General features: G+C 35.3%; 1 protein-coding gene across 1 annotated transcript in view; it reads left to right on the top strand.

Moving 5' to 3' along the window:
- Positions 1 to 1,865: 1,865 nt before the first annotated feature.
- LOC124509038 (butyrophilin subfamily 1 member A1-like) overlaps positions 1,866 to 20,790 on the top strand; it is a 70,036-nt gene continuing 51,111 nt past the window's right edge. Inside the window, exons 1-4 of the mRNA XM_047075680.1 lie at positions 1,866 to 1,962; positions 5,304 to 5,651; positions 11,347 to 11,628; positions 13,585 to 13,698. Of these exons, the coding sequence (XP_046931636.1) occupies positions 1,866 to 1,962; positions 5,304 to 5,651; positions 11,347 to 11,628; positions 13,585 to 13,698 (841 nt within the window). The remainder of the gene's footprint in view (positions 1,963 to 5,303; positions 5,652 to 11,346; positions 11,629 to 13,584; positions 13,699 to 20,790) is intronic.

Below are 20,790 nucleotides of genomic sequence, written 5' to 3'. Positions count from 1 at the left end.
ATTAAATCTTGTAAAGCTTGTTAAAACCCTCAGAAAGTTTTAAGCACATCCTAAAAAGTGTTATAGATCATTACAAATCTAATATTTATATTTAACCAAGGTGACAATAATGGACCCTATTAGGAAATCATATATCAGTTAGGAATACTATACTATTTCAACATTGGAAAGTCTTAAGGTTCTTTTTTTTTTTCTTTTTTTTTCTTTTAATAGGTTCCACACCCACTGTGGTGTTTGAACTCACAACCCTGAGTTCAAGAGTCCCATGTTCTATCTACCCACCCAGGCAGGCACTTCCTTAAGTAATCAAAGACCTGATAAAGACAAAACATAGAAGCTTTGGTTTTCAGGGCAGATAAAGAAAAACACTGGTATTCTGGGTAGACAAAAGAGAAAAGCCCCTTTCTTTATTTTCTTATCATGAGCAGACCAGCAATCTAAATTTAAAAAAAAGTCTTTTTAAAAATGAGGAGAAACATTTTCAAACTGATACCAGTGTGCCTTAAATTCCATTTATTTCAAACTTAACCACATATAAAATTATTTTCCAAAGATTCTCCTTCACAAACGTCCTACAGCTTTCTTTTTCATTCAGAATTTGTCCTAAGCCTGTTTTCTCTAAACAACCGGTCTCATTTTAGGATAAAATTACATTCTTTTTCCCTCAACAATATTTGTCCTCATTCCTTATGCCTTTCTTATTAAAAACTCATCTTTTCTTACATACATAGTTTCTTCCCTTATTTCCATCAGTCCTCATCACATTTAGCAGAATTTTATTTTTAGAAGCTTTAGTGTACAGTTAAAGTTAAATAGGAAACAATTGTGAACTGTTGCTCCAGAATTCTTAAGATAGGAAATTCATGTTTACCTTGTATAATTCTAAAAACGTTTTCCATAGTATTCTTTCAATAAAGCATACCACATGTTTACCAACAGGCCCAAATATCTTCAGTTTCTCTGCAAGAAAAACCCCAAAACACAAACCTATGTTCAGTAATCAATGCTTTTCTACATCATTTGGACAAGACTTACATATCCAGCGAATTCTATCCAATTTTATCATTTAATTTAGCAAAAATTCAAATTTTAAGTGACCAAAGATTTTGAAAGCTATGAAAACTTTTATGTGTAAACCTTTTAATTTATTTCAGTTTTTTAAATTATCTATGAAAAATTTAAGAGAGATGAAACAAGCATCTTTTTAAGTTATTATTATTATTATTATTATTATTATTTTATTTATTTATTTTTTTGCTGACAAATTACAACAGAAATCACATGAGCTTATTTCACACTTAGTAAACCTTGGTAGAATAAATGTTATATATTTAATGCTGATAACTCTAATTTTTTAACGTTTTTATTTATTTTTGAAGGAGAGAGAGAGAGAGAGAGACAGAGCATGATCAGGAGAGGAACAGAGAGAGAGAGGGAGACAGAGAATCCGAAGCAGGCTCCAGGCTCTGAGCTGTCAGCACAGAGCCCAATGCGGGGCTTGAACCCACGAACTGTGAAATCATGAGCTGAAGTCAGACACTTAACCAACTGAGCCACCCAGGCACCCCTAATGCTGATAACTGTAAAGACAAGTCTTCCTTAGTTAAACTAACAAACTTACATGAGTTTAAATACAGAATATGTTGCGCCTAGGTCGACTTCAGAGACAATCCACTTGTCCCCACTGTGCATGTTGACCTGAGGCGTCTTTGGGGAGAGGAAGTGGGCAGTTTAAGTCCAAGAGAACCCTTGGGCCCTTTCATGATGACTGGGGACATATCCAGTTTGAACTTGATAAGAAGGTGTTGCAACAGCTTGGGGTGCTCTTTGCTCCTCGATAGCAAGGGTAGAAGGAGCAAGAGTCAATGGCACCGGATGCATGGAGACTGGTCCAGGATAGTTATGCACACTGCACCCACTGTGGTGCAGAAATGGGAGGAGGAGCAGGTGGAGGCAGAAGAGGTGAGGCACTACCAGTAATCTGGGGGAGGATAAAACCCAGAGTGCAGACAAAGAGGACTTCTAGTCCTAAAGCTCATCAGCTCATACAGGAACATACACATATTTCTTTCCTCCAACAAAAGTGAAAAAAGGCAGCCCATGTCAAGATAGAGAAGTCAGGGCAGACACACATTTATTTTCTCCAACAAAAAGTGAAAATAGACAGTCCATGTTGAGCTGTAGAGATCAGGGAACCTCCCTGAAACAAAAGGAATTTTGGCAGCTGCTTGGGAATACTCCTTAAATTCCCTGTCCAGAGGTAGCTGAACCAGATAATTGGCTGCAATTAGCATAGCCATTAATCTAGTAGATAAATGAAGGAGAAAAGTCCACTGACAACAAGACTCAGGAAATATTCCTCCAGGACTCTCAAAATCTATTCCTGATCCCACATAACAGAAGAAGAAACAAGAAGGAAGCTAGTGAGTTAGGAAAAACACAGCAGGTATGTATAGGATCTTGTTAGCAAAGTGTTTATAAGAGAGACAAGGTGGGGGTGCATAGAAAACATGACAGAACACAAGTGATGTGGTGAATTAACAGAAGTAGAAGAACTGATGCAAATGGGTAAGAAGTTGTCTTTAGGCCCCATAAAGGAGTATAGACAGATCATCCTTGTGGCACAGGGCCATAAAGATCTGACCAAATGTGATTTTGTTCCATTTTCCCTGAAACCTACAAAGAAAGTCTAATTTATAAATAGTATTGAATTTGAAGGTCCCATTTATGGACCAATTTCCATCATTCTTCAGAGAATGTTGAGGCCAGGCACTATTACTGAAGAAGATGAGTTGCTTCCTTAAATCCTGTTGTCCAAGGTCACCCCAATGTGTTAGGAGACAGCCTGAATGGGGAATCCTTTGGGAGTGAGGAAGCTGATCACATGGTCGATTCATAGAAAACAAGAGATCACATTAACAATCTAGGAGTCCATTACCAAAATCCCCCTCAGCTCTGAATGGCACCACATCAGGAATATTCGTGAAGGTTCCTGGGATCAGAGTGGTGGGAGGCATCCTTCTTTGGTGACCACTCTGATACTTTTGTACTACCTGAAAAGGGATGTTCAAATTTTCACTGCCCTATTGTATCCTAGGCTACAACAGGTGTTGGTGAATGGACTGAAATGCCACAAAGAGTGTGGTTTCTTTCCATTTTGAAGGAGTCAATATATTTGGCAACTAGTAATAGCCTCAAGGTCTAGTATTAATGGATAAGGCATAGGTTGTTAAGAAGGGGCAGCTATTTGATATCATATTAAGCATCATATACCTAGGGTAGAAGTACTTTCAATCTCTTGATTTCAGCTCAGGTCATGATCTAACTGAGATTGAGCTTCACATTGTGCTCTCCCTGATAGTGTTGAGCCTGCTTGGGATTCTCTCTCTTAATGTTTCTCTCCGCCCGTCCCCTGCTCATGCTCTCTCTCAAAATAAATAAATAAACTTAAACATAATAATAATAATGACAATAATAATAATAAACACCAAACCATACTGCAATGACATTGTAAGCAATCTGCTAATGAAATTTATCATGGAACAGTCAGTAAGGTTTCAAGAGAGAAAGAAACCTAGCCCACTTTTCCAGCCAAGCTGGTTCAGTCCCTTGCATATCTCAAAATATATTATAAAAAACTGATACTTAAGAATAATAATATGAAAGTAAATTTTGTTTTATTTATTTTTATTTTTTTTATTTTTATTTTTTAACGTTTATTTATTTTTGAGACAGAGAGAGACAGAGCATGAACGGGGGAGGGTCAGAGAGAGGGAGACACAGAATCTGAAACAGGCTCCAGGCTCTGAGCGGTCAGCACACAGCCCGATGCGGGGTTCGAACTCACGGACCGGGAGATCATGACCTGAGCTGAAGTCGGCCACTTAACCGACTGAGCCACCCAGGCGCCCCAGTAAATTTTGTTTTAAATTCATTTAGTTATTAGTGTGTTTATCTGTACAACTTTCCTTACATTAATGACATGTGAGCAGTTAGAATTGGAGCCATGCATGCCTAGGTTAAACATACACAGTGACAGAGTGAAAGTGGTGCTATCATGTTTGATGTTTACATTTCAGAATGATAGCCCTCCATCCTTAAGAAAGATACATTCAATGGGTGACTTGGGTGGCTCAGTTAAGCATCTGACTCTTAATTTCGGTTCAAGTCATGATCTCACAATTTATGATTTCGAGCCTGACATGGAGAACCACCATCAGTCTCTGTGCTGACAGCATGGAGCCTGCTTTGGAGTCTCTATCTCTTTTCTCCATGACCCTTCCTGCTCTCTCTCTCAAAAATAAATAAACATTTAAAAAAATATATTTGAATTTCAATATTGGAACAAAAGATTATGTAGCCTTTTAAAATATATAAGCCAGGTAAAATTTATTGTTTTAAGATTGGTTTTAACCAATGGTTACTCTTTATGCCTATACTCAGAGAGAACTTACAGTAAAATTCTAGAAAATTTATGTTGTAGACAGGATCTCATACTTATGTTCTAAACTGGGTAAATATTATGAATAGAATTATGTTCTTTCTTAACATAACCATTTAAGTTTTAATAGTTTCACCTTATATTTCTTTATAGATTATATTATATAATACATGGTGTAAAGCAAGGAAACATTTGGGTATTACTATTAGAATACTTAGATCATATAATCTAACAAAGAATAAGTATTTAGGGGCAATTTAACATTTACTGAATCCATTAATCATTGACTCAATTATTAATTGTTGACTCAATATTTTCATCTGTTAAATGATAATATATTCTATAACACATGAAATTTTTTAAGCCATAAACAATGAGATTTATATAATTTGAATTCTAATCCTAGGAAAAGGGAAAAACAATATGTTTTTTTAAGATCAAATGACTATTGCATGTTGGCATTATGTTCTGTATTATCTTTTATGCTAACAGTGTATTTGGGCATCTATATTTTATTTTATTTTTTTAACATTTATTTATTTTTGAGAGACACAGTGTGAGTGGTGGAGGGAGAGAAGGAGATGCAGAATATGAAGCAGGCTCCAGACTCTGGGCTGTCAGAGAAGAGTCTGTTGCATGGCTCGAACCAAGAACCATGAGATCATGACCTGACCTGAAGTCAGACGCTCACCCATCTGAGCCACCCAGGCACCCCTGGACAGCTTTATTTGAAATCTGTTCATTAATCGTCTACAATTTCCTATGTTAATTAAACTGGTCTAATTTTTTACTGATCAGATGGCCACAACCATGCTTGTCAAGGTCTCAGTAATGATTCCATTGTTTTAAAAATTATTTCCAGGGCAATTCCAAGTCATAGGACCAAGAGCACCAGTCGTTGCCTTTGTTGGGGAAGAGGTTGTGGTTTCCTGTCATCTCAACCCATCAATAGATGCTCAGAACATGGAAGTGAGATGGTACCGAAATGATCCTTCTGGCCTGGTGCATTATTATGGGACTTCCCAGGATCATATGGACCAGCAAATGCCAGAGTACCAAGGGAGGACCAAGTTCCTGAAGGAGAACATTACCAAAGGGCTTGTTGCCCTAAGGATCCATCACATCAGACCTTCAGATGAAGGGGAGTATGTGTGTTTCTTTGAAAGCTCTACATTCTACAATAAAGCACAGTTCAAAGTGTTGGTCACAGGTGAGTCTCTGCAATTAAAACTACTGTCCAAATTGTATTATTTTGTTTCCATCAGCAGTCTAAACTAGTGTTGTATATGGATAGAGGTGGCTAAATCTATACAAACGCTACGACTGAATGCCAAGAAAGTTAAATATGCAATCTAATCAGTCTGCCTCAACATTCTTGGGTGGTAGTAAAAACACATTTTAATCATTTGTCAACATAATTTCTTTGAAGAAAAGAAAAAGTAGGTATTATAGTATGTTCTATCTCAGAAGAGTCCCAGAAGTGTATCTTAGTCTATCTTCTAAATTTCAGAGGGAGTTAAAAGAGACAGAAAGAATCTGAGTAGCCTGCCCTCTGGCTAGGTTTTCTACACCTTGCTGCTACCCACTCTGGGAAAAGCCCAGTCACATGTGGTCTTGTTCACTATTTAGTGTGACATCCTTCTTTATTCAGATCCCTGCATAATTTGTCCCCTTAGATCTCACTCCTGCTCAGATATTGACCAACACACACACACACACACACACAAACACACCCCAAAACAAAACAAGAAAAACCCCACAAAACTATATTGCCAGAGTGAAAGACTAAGGAAGGACTGTAATTCAACCACACACTGAGCCTGAAACACCATTTTCTCTATAGACATTATAGGGCCTTTACTGAGCTCAGAAGATGAGTTTTTGTATCATCTTTCTTACAATGGACATAATATAAACTAACCCAATATAATGAAAGAGACAATAATATTGACCGTCCTCCCAAAAGCAGGAAAACGTTTTCCTTCAGAACTCCCTGACCTGTGTGCAAATGCTCCTTCCTCTTATTTAGTGACAATTGTGCATACGTCCCAAGTAACCCTTAATCCGTGTTTACACAATAAAGGATGTGTTCTTCTATAATTATTCATAAATTAAAGGGGAGCATGTGCAAAGACACTTGCCTGCAAGTTTTAAACACCTTTTTGAGTTACCATTTTTGTAGCCAGACATTTTGAGCCACACATCCTCTGATAATATTTCTGACAAATCATGGAAAGAATAGTAACCTCCTTCTGAGATTCCTTCCTGAATTTAAAGAATATCTGCTTTTTATGCAAGTATACTCGTGCTCTTCACTGCAAGTGTCTATTGTATGCAAATGACTTTCAGTGTACTGGAGACATTTAACCAGTCACTAAGAGGCATGAATGAAACCAATTATATTCATTCATTCATTCATTCATTCATTCAGTTTTGCCTTTTGAACAGGGATCTTTCACTCTATTGTGGTAACTTCTGAAGCAATCCAGGTGTTAGACATCCACTTCTATAAGTCCTACAAACATTTCCTAAACTTTGGATAAACTCTTATCAAGGGCTTTGGATTTGAAAACTGTAATTGCTTCTAAAATGAACAATATGTCATTCCTCAGAATCATCTCAATTTATTTATCTCAATTTCTTTACTTGCTCCTTGTTGAGAGTAACTCTACCACTAAATAGGAAACAAATTTCCACTATGTGTCCTTTTTAACCCAGTCTTTAGAAGAGTGCATTTCCTACCTTGACGCTCTTGGCACTAAACTCTGACATCATGCTTGTGATTGAATTTGTTTTGAGCTTAAACAATGGTTAACTGACACACCTTCCCGAATCTCTTATATCTTGTACATTAGTTTTTATTATACATCAACTCATTGTTTGTTCCAAATCATTTATGCAAGGGAAGTTGTATTTGCTACCCAAGCACAAAAAGCCAGTGCCAAGCACTTTAATTTGCACTGTGAATATATATTTAAAAAAAAAGTATGCATTCCACCCATCTTTTTTATGAAGCCCAGAAGACCCCACAACATCCAAAGATATTTGGTTTTTCTCTTGTTTGGCTTTTCTCTTGTTTCCTGTGGGCAGTACAAATATGTGGATTTAATATTTGAACTAAGTACAATATTTGCATAAACAACCTTTGACTTTAGAAATTAATGAAAATAGGCGTACTTTTAAATTCTTAAGAAATTATATCATCCTCTGGCCTACTGTAAAATAAACTGGTATCTAAATATTGACATAATAAGTGATTACAAATAAGCTTTTAAGAATCCAGATTTTTTTTCCAAAAAAAAAAAAGACTTCTGTACTACTAAAATGTAGTTGTGCTGCTTTTTTGCCACATTTTGTTGATTTTAATGGGAGATATCTCATTTTTGGGCCTGCAATCCTCATTAATTATAAATAAGAAAAATAAAGTCCTGTATTGATAAAATGCTCTGATGTTCTTACCTCTTCCAGATGAATTATCCATGAGCTTGTGTAGTTCATCCTGGGATGGATCCATTTGTTTCCAATCCCATATCCACTGCAAAATAATATCTGGTGCTGTTTGACTTTATAGTTTTCATTTGTGCCAGATCTTGAGACCAAGTCCTTGGTTTTCTCTAGCTGGATACCTCATATTTTTCTGTGATTGCCTTAGTTACTATGATTTTTGTCATGAATTTCTTTAAAATATCTCTCCTTCATAGAGGAATAACATTTTCTCAGGGTCAGTAATCAGTTCTGATAAGGATGCAGTCTCTGCAGGCAGCTCAAGAATTCTATACTATCTCCTAGAGAAAAGATTCTTCTGTATCTTGAGTCAAATGGAACCAACTCATTTCCTGTTCTGTTTAAATACCCAGGAGGTTCTGGGTAACAGAATTTCTGCAGAACCCACAACTGCAGTGAACACCTACATTAAATTCTACTTAAATACAATAAGCATCACTAACTTCTATCTGTTTGATAGTTGTAGAGCACAGGTAAGCAAATCCATCAATCAATAACTATTAAGGCAACCACAAATATAGGTTGAAAACATAACCAAAATATTTTCTAAGAGATAAGAGATAAAAATGAAGGCCCTGATATTAGGTAACATAATCAGATGGTGTCATAATGGTGAAAACTATGAGATTTCTCTCCCTGCCATGGTCATAAGACAATACAAATCCCAGACTCTCAAAATAGATACAGTATGTATTAAAATCAGCCTGTGCTATGTCAGAAACCATGTAGGTCTCAAGTATGCCCATTAGAAACCCATGAAGGTAGAACAATGGTGACCTAGTTTACTCACCTGCTGGCAAACTTTTCTCCACTTTGACCCTTCAGTCTTCACTTGATAATTCATAAGAGAACATTAATGGCTAAGGCATCACTTGGAACACATTTTTCAAGCCTGTGAAATTATCCATACCCAACACCCCTAATTTCCAATCCTATTTTTAATTGATGCCAGACCCAGAGGTTGTGTTCTACCCTTAGCTCCCAAATTTAGTAAGGCAAACAGAATAGCATAATTCGAAATACAACTTTTCTCTCTATAGAAAATCAGATACGAATTAAGCATTTATTGTGTTTCTACAAAGACCTGCCAAATATAATCTTCTCTTTAGAAATTACCCATCCAGAATGACATTTCCCTTCAACTCGTAGCAAGCAGCCTAAACACATGAAATACAATGGATGGCCTTTCAAATTGAAGGATCCAGCAAATGAAAACCATATTTTCTTTGTATTCTTAATTTATTAATTCTTTAAGATGAATAATATTTATTACAACATAGTAAGCACTATATATGGAGTAATATTTATAGCCATCATGTGTTGAGACTCTTTTTTTTCCTGGTTTTATAAAAAGGGAATGGAGGCACAGGGAGATTGAGTCAATAGATACACTGGGTCACTAGTCCCAGCAAGTACAAGTGTAACTCTTTGACTACAGAGCCTATTCTCACAAGTGTGATGCTCTACTGATTCTCAAAGCCATTGCATTCTGAGAATTCCAAGTATCAGTACTAGCACTGGTTGGCACCACTCTGCCACTTAGGTCATTACTGACTTGACACACTATATACTAGTCACCAAATGGTGTTAAGGGTTTGGCCATCCATGCAATATCAGAAATCATTGGATAATTTTCCTTCATAAACTTCCTAGGATGACTATCATAACAAATTACCACAAATGTGATGGGCTGAAAACAAAAGACATTTATTTTCTCACAATTCTGGAGGCCAGAGTCCACAATCAAAGCGTCATCAAGGTTATGGTCCATTGGAAGCATCTAAGGAGAATGATTCTTTGCCTCTGACAGCTTCTTGTGGCCCAGGCATTCCTCTGCTTTTGTTGGGATCATTCCAATCTCTGGCTCTATCTTCAAAGGACCAGTTTCCCTGTGTCTCTGTGCCTAAATTCCTTTCTTTTCATATAGACCATAATCCTTTTGGATTAAGACCCATCTATTCCAGTATAATTTCATTTTTACTAATTACATGTACAGAAGGCATCCAAATAAATGCACAGATATTAAGGATTAAGACTTGAACATATCTTATAGAAGACAAAATTCAACACAAAACAAGGATAGTTTTGTCCTAGTAAATTTTATTTTTTGTAATAGACTGTAAGAGTTACTGTACATAATACTGTACAGAATGCTACACTACTATTCAATGAAGTCAACACACAGTAGCTTAAATCAGAATTTCTCCCGTGGTACAGGGATAAAGGAACTAGAACTGGAAGAGTAGGTACACACTGTGAGGTTTACACATTTCTCTCAACTTGATGTTTTGCCATATCCACAAAATTCACCTTTTAAGATGATTCATAGGAACTGTCTGTGCTCCAGTCCTTGAGAAGTGAGAAAAAAATGAAGGAAAAAAGTGTATCTCCTTTCTCTGAGGGAAATATTCCATAAAGCACATATATCATTTCCATTTCACAACACTTCTATCAGCATATCAAGGCCACTTTTAAATGTAAGGTGGTTTGGAACATTCAGTCTTAAACAGGACTGGGATATTCATAGTTAAAATTTATATTATTCCCCAAAATGTTCTATCCAAAATAGCAGCTACTAACTGCATATTTCTCTTAAATTTAAATTTAGTTGGAATGAATTTAATTGACTAAAATATGAAATTCATTTCCTAACAAAATTTTGGGTGCTCAGGAATGACCTGTAGCTAGTTATTTGGACCACATTGATGTTCATAGCATTCCCAACGTCATGAGAAGTTATTTAAAAATAACTTCTTTAGAATTAGGCATTAAAAGACAATTGTAAAGTGACTACAAATTTGCTACAGAAAACCATCCTATGTTCCTTTAAATTCAGTGACTGCAAATGAATTGATAGAGTGTTTTTCCATTTTCCACTCAACTTAGTTTTTTAAAAATGTTTATTTTTTTGAGAGAGAGAGAGAGAGAGAGAGAGAGAGAGAGAGAGAGAATATGAATGATCCAGAGAGGGGCAAAGATAGAAGGAGACACAGAATCCAGAGCAGTCAGCAGGCTCTGAGCTGTCAGCACAGAACCTGATATGGGGTTCCAGCCCATGAACTATGAGTTCATGACCTGAGCCAAAGTTGGACACTCAACCAACTGAGCCACCCAGGTGCCACATTCTTCTAACCAACTTTAAGAATCATCAAATAATATAATCAGTGATGTTTCAACTGGGAGGGCGGCAAAGGAAAACAATACAGACATGCTTGGTATGTGGATACTTTATTAAATGTTGATACAGCTGATTTTTTCCCCAAAGTTCTTTGGCTTAGTTATTTTTCTAACTCTCTTTCATGAATAAGAAAAATGAACTTCATAGACGTTAATTAAAATGTAAACTGGAAAGAAAACTCTTGGAGATGTGTACTTTCTCTGTCTCTCTTTGGCTTTCCTAGTCTCAGGTACAGCTCCTCATATTCACATTGAGCCTGGCAATAGGATGGACATGAAGATGACCTGCACATCCACGGGGTGGTATCCAGAGCCTGAGGTACAATGGAGGGAACTTCAAGGACCGCACTTGGCACCAGCCTTTGAGACAAAGAAAATAGAAGAAAATGGACTGTTTCATGTGGAATCATCTATCACAGTTGATAAAAATTCAAGAGCAGATGTGTCCTGTGTTATAAGGAACCTAATACTCAGTGTGGAGAAGGAGGTGCATGTCTCCGTAGCAGGTCAGTTTCCTCCAAAGTTGATATCTTGAGAAGTCCCTGCTGATCAGGAAGTTCTTACTGATAAAGACCTATGATTGACACACCAGAAGGATATTCTAATTTATCCATTTCTAAATTTTAATGCATAGAACCTGGAAAAAGTCACATTCTGTCTTGTTTTATATTTCTTCTTATGATGGAAATGTCATTCTTCTACTTTATGCAGATGAATACATGAGTGGAAAAAAGTAATAACGTTTTTGAGGAAACCATCAAAGTTCTTTCTAAACTTCTCCTAATCCCACTGCCTAGGGAAAGCATATTTCACAATTTTCTGTTTTCTCCCATCTTTCAAATTGAATTTGAATCCTGGCAGTGCCATTTATCAGCTTCATGGTCGTGAGTAACTATTGACCTTCCTGTGCTTAGTTCCCATGTGTTAAATACGGATAATCAGTGTCTACCTCATAAGGTTGTTATGAGTATTAACTCTTATGATTAATAGCACAGGCAGAGAAGAGCTCAGACATTCCAATAACTATCCAAAGTGACAGTTCAAAGAAATAGTTTGCCCATGTGATCTCTTCCAACTTCCTGGATATACAAATATCCTTATTTGAAGTATTGTAGCCTGTCAATAACATTCTTTATCTCTTGTCCTTTCTAATCTTTCCAGCTTCATCCTTCAGCCCTGTCTTCCTTTGCCTCCAATTCTTCCTACCCCTCACTCATTCCCAGAACATATTCACCCATGCAATATCCCATGTAGGCTGTTATTGACACATTTCTTCTATTTTTCCTCTAACCAAAGGTTTCTTCCTGCTCCCTCTATATTTAACCTTAACCTCTCAGAAAGCTATTCTGTGTTAAGTGCCCTCTTTACTCATACATTATTTTGATTATATGTTTCTCTATTTCCCTAGAATGAATATAAACTTCTGAGGGTACTGTGTCTATTTTTTATATCCCCGTTACTTAGAAAAATACCGATCCACAATATATTTTTCTACAATGCATAAATTTTTGTATCACCTTTAATCAGTAAGTGAAGTGACATTTCCTTTGTGCTTTGGTTTGGGACATCACATTGGTTTAAGTTAGTTAGAAAGAAAACTTGAGGTGGAAAATCTGAAAGAAGCAAACACATACACCATGATAGAGAAAACATTTTAAAAATGCTCATATATTTATATATACATATATACATATATGTTTGAGATCATCAATTAAAATTTACACAGACATTTTGGGGCACCTGGGTGACTCAGTCAGGACCTCTTTTGAAGTAACAGTATTAAATAAAAGAATATAAAAATGATACTCACTTTTACAGATTTTATTTGCTAGCTGACACATATTTCATAAGAAATGGGGAATTGAAATAATCTGAGTCTCAAGAACCTAGACATGAATTCCATTTAGCTTATCATCGAAGATGTCACAATTTTTCCTTTAATCTTTGGAAAAGCTCCACATGCTTCTTATTCATTGGTATATTGTCAAACTCACATATATATTTATATAGAAAATAATCAGATAGAAAAGACACATGGCAAAGTCAGTGTGGGGTCTGTAGCAGAAATAATGGAAAAAAGGATGAAAAAAATACTTAAATGCATTTTTAGACTTTTATTTGTTGTAAGAGAATTATTTGTTGCAAATATAATAATATTTGTTAAATTTTGATTGTGGGTACATGGATGCCTGATGAATTATTTGTATGTGTTCAGCATATTAAAACATTTGATAATTTATAAAATAAACATCTGAGTCTCCATATATCAAGAACAGGAAAGGAAACTGAAGCCTCTTTAGGATTCCAAAATTCTTTAGAATTGCAGGGAGAGGTAGATGAGGCTTAGAATCTGTGCTCTTCCTCATAATGTCACTTAAAGGAAAACATCTAGGGATTTGTTCCCAACAGCCAAGTCTCTGATAGCAAGCTGAATACTAAGTGAGAAATTTTATATTTTTCAGATACCTTGTTTCCTGAAGACTGTCCTTGGGCAGTGGGGTTTGCAGTTTTCCTATCTCTTCTGGCCTTTGGTGCAACAATCAGTGTTCTATTTGTGTGTACCCGAAAAGCCAAAGGTAAACTTAAAAAATGGTGAATTGGCCTCATTTTTGGAAGAATTAGAATATAACAGCAACAAAAAATTCATAAATGATTTGTAGGTGGTCTTTAGCATTTAAAATTGGGAAGAAAACCTGAACAGACTCATCCACAAACTTATGGCTTTGAATGTTTGTCAGAAACTAGAGGTTATCTGATGAAGGTCAATTACTTCATCAAGGAAAAAAAAAACATGCTTGGTTTATTTATGAACTGACACTTAAATTTGTGGGTTCAGAAACAAGATTATATAATGCTTTGTTTGTGTGTTTATTTATGCACCCAGAGATAATCAAATTCTCTACAATATAATTTAACTGAAATCTTAGTGTAGCATTAGGATGTTTTTTTTCTGTTATCAGAATGCCACTTTTCTCTAATATTGGGAGAGGGGGCAGAAATTAGTATAGCAGTATTCAGAACATTTCTTTGTGAGCAAAAGCAAGAAGATATTAACAAATTAGAGCTTTTTCCAGGCCATGAGTGCCCGTGACTGCCTTTCTCCAGTCCCTAGAAAATAATGCATCATAAGAACCCATTTTTCTGTGCTCTGGCTTGATTACGTTTCTCTATATAGGCCTGGCTACCCACAGCCTGTGGCACTTCTGTCCCTCACTCTCAATGTGTTCAGTGAGTTCTTTAAAGAAATGCTCTGTTCAGAAATAATATTTGTGCTGTAGACAGGCTTAGGTCATTATTCCTGTAGAACTATGATATATTTCTATTTACATTTGTTCTACATTGATTGAATTTCCAGTATCTTGAAGGTTACTTTCCTGCCAGTGTGATTTACCTCCACTAGGTAGGAGAAGAGAATCAGGGCAGTGATCAAAAGTAAAACAAAACAAGCAAACAAACAACAAAAGAAAACAAGAAAAACATAAAACCCTGACCATGAAGAGAAGCATTGCATTGTGTTAAAGTTCTTCTCTCATCACCTGTCAGTTCACAAAAATGATATAGTTCATACTCCTAAATTTTTATACAACTTAGAAATCCCTTTAAATATCCAATACTGTCTACTTGGTCAATATGAAAAAAAAAATAGTTTTTTTTTCTAAAAATGTGAGAAATATATTTTCATGGCAGAAAAATTGTACTTATCAGAGCATAGCTGATAAATTTTATTTAACTGAAAACAATTGTTAACTGTACTGGAATTAAAATGAAAAACTTAATAAAAATGTATAGCTGACAAACAATACTACGTTAGTTCCAGGTCTACAACAGATTGATTCAAGAACTCTTCACATTATGCTTTGTTCACCAAAAGTGTAGCACCATCTGTCACTAACAGCTATTACAATACATAAATTATATTACTTAAGCTGTACCTTTCATTCATGAGACTTACTCAGTTCATAACTGGAAGCCCATACCTCCCACTCCCTTTCACCTCTTCCTCCTCCAGTCCTGCAACAACCAGTGTGTTCTCTGTATTTATGGTCTGGTTCTCTTTTATTTGTTTGTTTTGTTTTCCACACATAATTGAAATCATATGTATTTTTTCTTTGTCTGACATCTCACCAAAATACCCTCTAGTTTCATCCATGTTGTTGCAAATGGCATGATCTTATTATTATTTTTGGCTGAATAATAATCCATTGTATAAATAATATTTATTCTTTCATCTTTCCAAGGCATTTAGGATATTTCCATATCTTGGGTGTTGTAAATAATACTGCAATAAACATAGCAGAGCATATATATTTTTGAATTACTTTTTCCATTTCTGGGGGGTTAAATACCCAATAGTGGAATTACTTGATTTTACTGTATTTCTATTTTTAATTTCATAAAGAAACTTCCTGATATTTTCCACAGTGCCTGCACGAATTTAGCTTCCCACCAACAGTGCACTAGGGTTCTCTTTTCTCCATATCCTTGCCAACACTTAGTATTTATTATATTTTTGATACTAGTCATTGTGATAGGTGTCAGAAAACATTGCCTGGTTTTGAATTGTATTTCACTGATGATTAGCGATGTCGACGATTATTGTATGTGTCTGTTGGCCATCTTGAAAAACTTTCTATTCAGATACTCTGCTCATTTTTTAAATGAATTACTCATTTTCTTTTTCTTCCCTTTTTTTTTGCTGCTTTCTTTTAGATATTTTAGATATTAAGCCCTTATCAGAAATATCACTTAGAAGTATCTTCTCCCATTCAGTAGGTTGCCTTTTGCTATGTTGATAGTTTCCTTTACTGCACACTTTTTTTTTTTTTTGGTACAGTCCTAGTAGTGTACTTTTTGCTTTTGTTGACCTTGTCTTAGCAGACATATCCATTAATACGTTGCTAAGATCAATATCAAAGAGATTGCTGCCTATGTTTTCTTCCAGGAGCTTTATGGTTTCAGACCTCAGATATAGGTCTTTAATTTATTTTTATTTTTGGTACGGTGTAAGAAAGTGAGTCAGTTTCATTTGTTTGCATATAGTTATTCAGCTTACCCAGGCCATTTATTGAGGAAGATTTTTTTCTCCTATCGTGTATTCTTACCTCCATTGTCATAGATTAACTGACCATAGAAGCATAGGTTTATTTCTGGGCTCTCTCTTTAGTTCCATCGATTTGTGGGTTTCTTTCTTTTTTGTGTATCAGTAAAATACTTTTTTAGTTATTACAGCTTTGTGGCATAATTTTAAAATCTTGGATTGTGATATATCCAGGTTTGTTTTTCTTTCTCAACATTACTTTGGGTATTCAAAGTGTTGTGTGGTTCCATACATTTTATAATTATTTGTCTTATGAGAAAACTGCTATTGGTATTTTGATAGGGATTACATTGAATCTGTTTTTTGATTTGGGTAATATGGATATTTTAGCAGTATTAATTCTTCCAATCCAGGAGCATGGAATATCTTTCCATTTGTTTTTGTCATCTAAATTTCTATAATCTATATTTTATAGTTTTCAGAGTACAAGTCTTTTTCCACTTTGGCGAAGTTTAGTCCTGGGTATTTTATTTTTTGGTGCAATTTTGAATGGGATATTTAAAGACATTTTTTTTCTACAGCTTCATTATTAATGTTTATAAATGCAGCTGTTTTCTGTATATTAATTTTGCACCATGAAATTTTACCGAATTCATTTATTAATTTTCATAGTTCCTTGGTGTATTCTACAGGGTTTTCTAAGTATAACATTTTGTCTTCTGCTAAAAGGCACGGTTTTCTTTCTTTCTTACTGATTTGGATGCATTTATTTCTGTGCATTGTCTGATTGATGTGGTTAGGATTTTCATTACTTTTTTTTTCTTTTTAAGTTCCATTTGTTTTATTGCCAATTATTTATTTATTTATTTATTTATTTATTTATTTATTATTTAATATAATTTATTGTCAAATTGGCTAACATACAGTGTGTAAAGCGTGCTCTTGGTTTTTGGGTTAGATTCCTGTGGTTCATTGATTACACACAACATCCAGTGCATATCCCAGTGCCCTCCTCAATGCCCATCACCCATTTTCCCCTCTCCCCTGCTACCCCTCATCAACCCTCAGGTTGTTCTCTGCATTTAAGAGTCTTTTATGGTTTTCTTCCCTCCCACTCTGTAACTATTTCCCCCACTTCCTTTCTCCAATGGTATTCTGTTAATTTTCTCAATATCCACATATGAGTGAAAACACATGATATCTGTCTTTCTCTGACTGACTTATTTCACTCAGCATAATACCTTCCACTTCCATCCTTGTTGCTGCAAATGGCATGATTTCATTCTTTCTCATTGACAAGTACTATTCTATAGTATATATAAATCACATCTTCTTTATCCATTCATCAATTGATGAACATTTAGGCTCTTTCCATAATTTGGCTATTGTTGATAGTGCTGCTATAAACATTGGCATACATGAGCCCCTATGAATCAACACTCCTGTATCCTTTGGATAAATTCCTAGTAGTGTTATTAGTGGGTTATAGGGTATTTCTATTTTTAATTTTTTGATGAACCTCCACACTGTTTTCCACAGTGGTTGTACCAGTTGGCATTCCCACCAGAAGTGCAAGATGGTTCCCTTTTCTCTAAATCCTAGATAGCATCTATTGATTCCTGAGTTGTTAGTTTAAGTCACTCTGACTGGTGTGAGGTGGAATCTCAGTGTGGCTTTGATTTGTATTTCCATGGTGATGAGTGACGTGGAGTATCTTTCCATGTCTGTGTGGGCCCTCTGAATGTCTTCTTTGGGAAAGTGTCTATTCATGTCTTCTGCCCATTTCTTCACTGGATTTTTTTTTTTTGGGTGTTCAGTTTGGTCAGTTCTTTATATATTTTGAACACTAAATTTATCCAATGTGTCATTTGAAAATATTTTTTTCCCATTGGGCCAGTTGCGTTTTACTTTTGTTTATTATTTCCTTTGTAGTGCAGAACTGTTTTATCTTGATGAGGTCTCAATAGTTTAATTCTGCTTTTAATTCCCTTGCCTTTGGGGATGTGTTGAGGAAGAATTGGCTGCAACTGAAGTCAAAGAATTGGTTGCGTCCTTTTTCCTCTATAGTTTTGATGGTTTCCTGTCTCACATTTAGGTCTTTCATCCATTTTGAGTTTATATTTGTGTATGGTGGAAGAAAGTAGTCTAGTTTCATTTTTCTGCATGTCGCTGTCCATTTCTCCCAACATTTGCTAAAGAGACTCTTTTCCATTGTATGCTCTTTCCTGCTTTGTCAAAGATTAATTGGCCATACTTTTGTGGGTCCAATTCTGGGTTTTCTATTCTCCTCTATTGGTCTATGTGTCTGTTTTGTACCAATACTGTACTCTCTTGGTAATTACATCTTTATAGTAGAGGCTAAAGTCTGGGATTGTGATGCCTCCTACTTTGGTTTTCTTTTTCAATATTACTTTAGTTATTCAGGGTCTTTTGTGGTTCCATACAAATTTTAGAATTGTGTGTTCTAGCTTTAGGAAGAATGCCAGTACAATTTTGATTCAGTTTGCATTTAATGTATAGATTGCTTTGGGTTCTATTGAGATGTTAACAACATTTGTTTTTCCAATCCATGAGCATGGAATGTGTTTCCATTTCTTTGTTTCCCCTTCCATTTCCTTCATAAGTTTTCTATAATTTTCAACATGAATATATGTTATATCTTTGGTTAGGTTTATTCCTACGTATTGTATGGTTCTCAGTGCAATTGATAATGGTACCAATTTCCTGATTTCTCTTTCTGTTGCTTCATTATCGGTGTATAAAAATGCAACAGATTTCTGTACATTGATATTTTACCCTGTGACTTTGCTGAATTCTTGTATCAGTTCTAGCAGCATTTTGGTGCACGCTTTCATGGTTTTCCATGTAGAGTATCATATCATCTGCAAAAAGTGAAAGTTTGACTTCTTTTTTGCCAATTTTGGTGCCTTTTATTTCATTTTATTGTCTGATTACTGATGCTGGGACTTCCACCACTATGTGAAGCAACAGTGGTGAGAGTGGGCATCCCTGTCATGTTCCTGATATCAAGGGAAACACTCTCAGTTTTTACCCATTGACAATGATATTAGCTGTGGGCTTTTCATAAATGGCTTTTATGATGTTTAAGTATGTTCCTTCTATCCTGACTTTCTTGAGGGTTTTTTATTAAGAAAGGATGATGTATTTTGTCAAATGCTTTTTCGGCCTCTATTGACAATATCATATGGTTCCTATCCTTTCTTTTATTAATGCGTTGTATCACATTTATTGATTTGTAAATATTAAAGGAGCTCTGCAGCCCACGAATGAATTCCACTTGATCATGGTGAATAATTATTTTTATATGCTGTTGAATTTGATTTGTTAGTATCATGTTGATAATTTTTGCATCCATGTTCTTCAGGGATATTGGCCTGTAATTCTCTTTTTTTGTGGAGTCTCTGTCTGGGTTGGGAATCAAAGTAATGCTGGCTTCATACAATGAATCTGGAAGTTTTCCTTCCCTTTCTATTTTTTGGAACTTTTTGAGAAGGATAGGTGTAAACTCTTCCTTAAATGTCTGGTAGAATTCCCCTGGGAGGCATCTGAGCCAGGACTCTTATTTGTTGGGAGATTTTTGATAACTGATTCAATTTCTTCACTAGTTATGGCTCTGTTCAAATTTTCTATTTCTTCCCATTTGAATTTTGGCAGTGTGTGGATGTGTAGGAATTTGTCCATTTCTTCCAGGTTGTCCAGTTTGTTTGCATATGACGTTTCATAGTATTCTCTGATAATTGCTTGTGTTTCTGATGGATTGGTTGTGATAAATCCTTTTTAATTCATGATTTTATCTATTTGGGTCCTCTATCTTTTGTTTTTGAAAAGTCTGGCTAGGGGTGTATCAATTTTGTGTATTTTTTTTTCAAAATAACAGCTCTTTGTTTCATTGATATGTTCTACTTTTTTTGTATTCTATATTGTTTATTTCTGATATGATCTTTATTATTTCTATCCTTCTGCTGGCCTTGGGGTTTATTTGCTGTTCTGCTTCTAATTCCTTTGGGTGTACTGTTAGATATCGTACTTGGGATTTTTCTTATTCTTTGAGATAGGCCTGGATTGCAATGTATTTTCCTTTTAGGACTGCCTTTGCTGTGTCCCAAATGTTTTGGACTGTTGTGTTTTCATTTTCATTTATTTCCATATATTTTTAATTTTCTTCTTTAATTTAATTTAATTTCTTCTTCTTTAATTGGTTGACTCGTTGATTTTTAATAGGATTTTCTTTAACCTCCATGCATTTGGAGGTTTTCCCAATGTTTTCCTGTGATTGATTTCAAGTTTCATAGCATTGTGATCTGAGAATATGCAAGGTATTATCTCAATTATTTTATATTTATTGAGGTCTATTTGTGACCCAGTATGTGATCTATCTTGGAGAATGTTCTGTGTGCACTTGAGAAGAATGTGTATTCTGCTCCTTTAGGGTGAAAAGTAAATATATCTGTAAAGTCCATCTGGTCCAGGGTATCATTCAGGGCCATATATTTTCTGTATTGATTTTCTGTCTGGATGATCTGTCCATTGTTGTAAGTGGAATATTAATATCCCCTGCCATTACTACATTCGTATCAATAAGGTAGCTTATGTTTGTGATTAATTATTT

The sequence above is a fragment of the Lynx rufus genome, unplaced genomic scaffold, assembly GCF_022079265.1.
Source record: "Lynx rufus isolate CCGP_SWC_20201006 ecotype Redwood Valley unplaced genomic scaffold, mLynRuf1.p SCAF_1, whole genome shotgun sequence".
Taxonomy (NCBI): Eukaryota; Metazoa; Chordata; class Mammalia; order Carnivora; family Felidae; genus Lynx; species Lynx rufus.
Note: the sequence above shows the minus strand (reverse complement) of the source record. Positions and strands in the feature narration are given on the sequence as shown.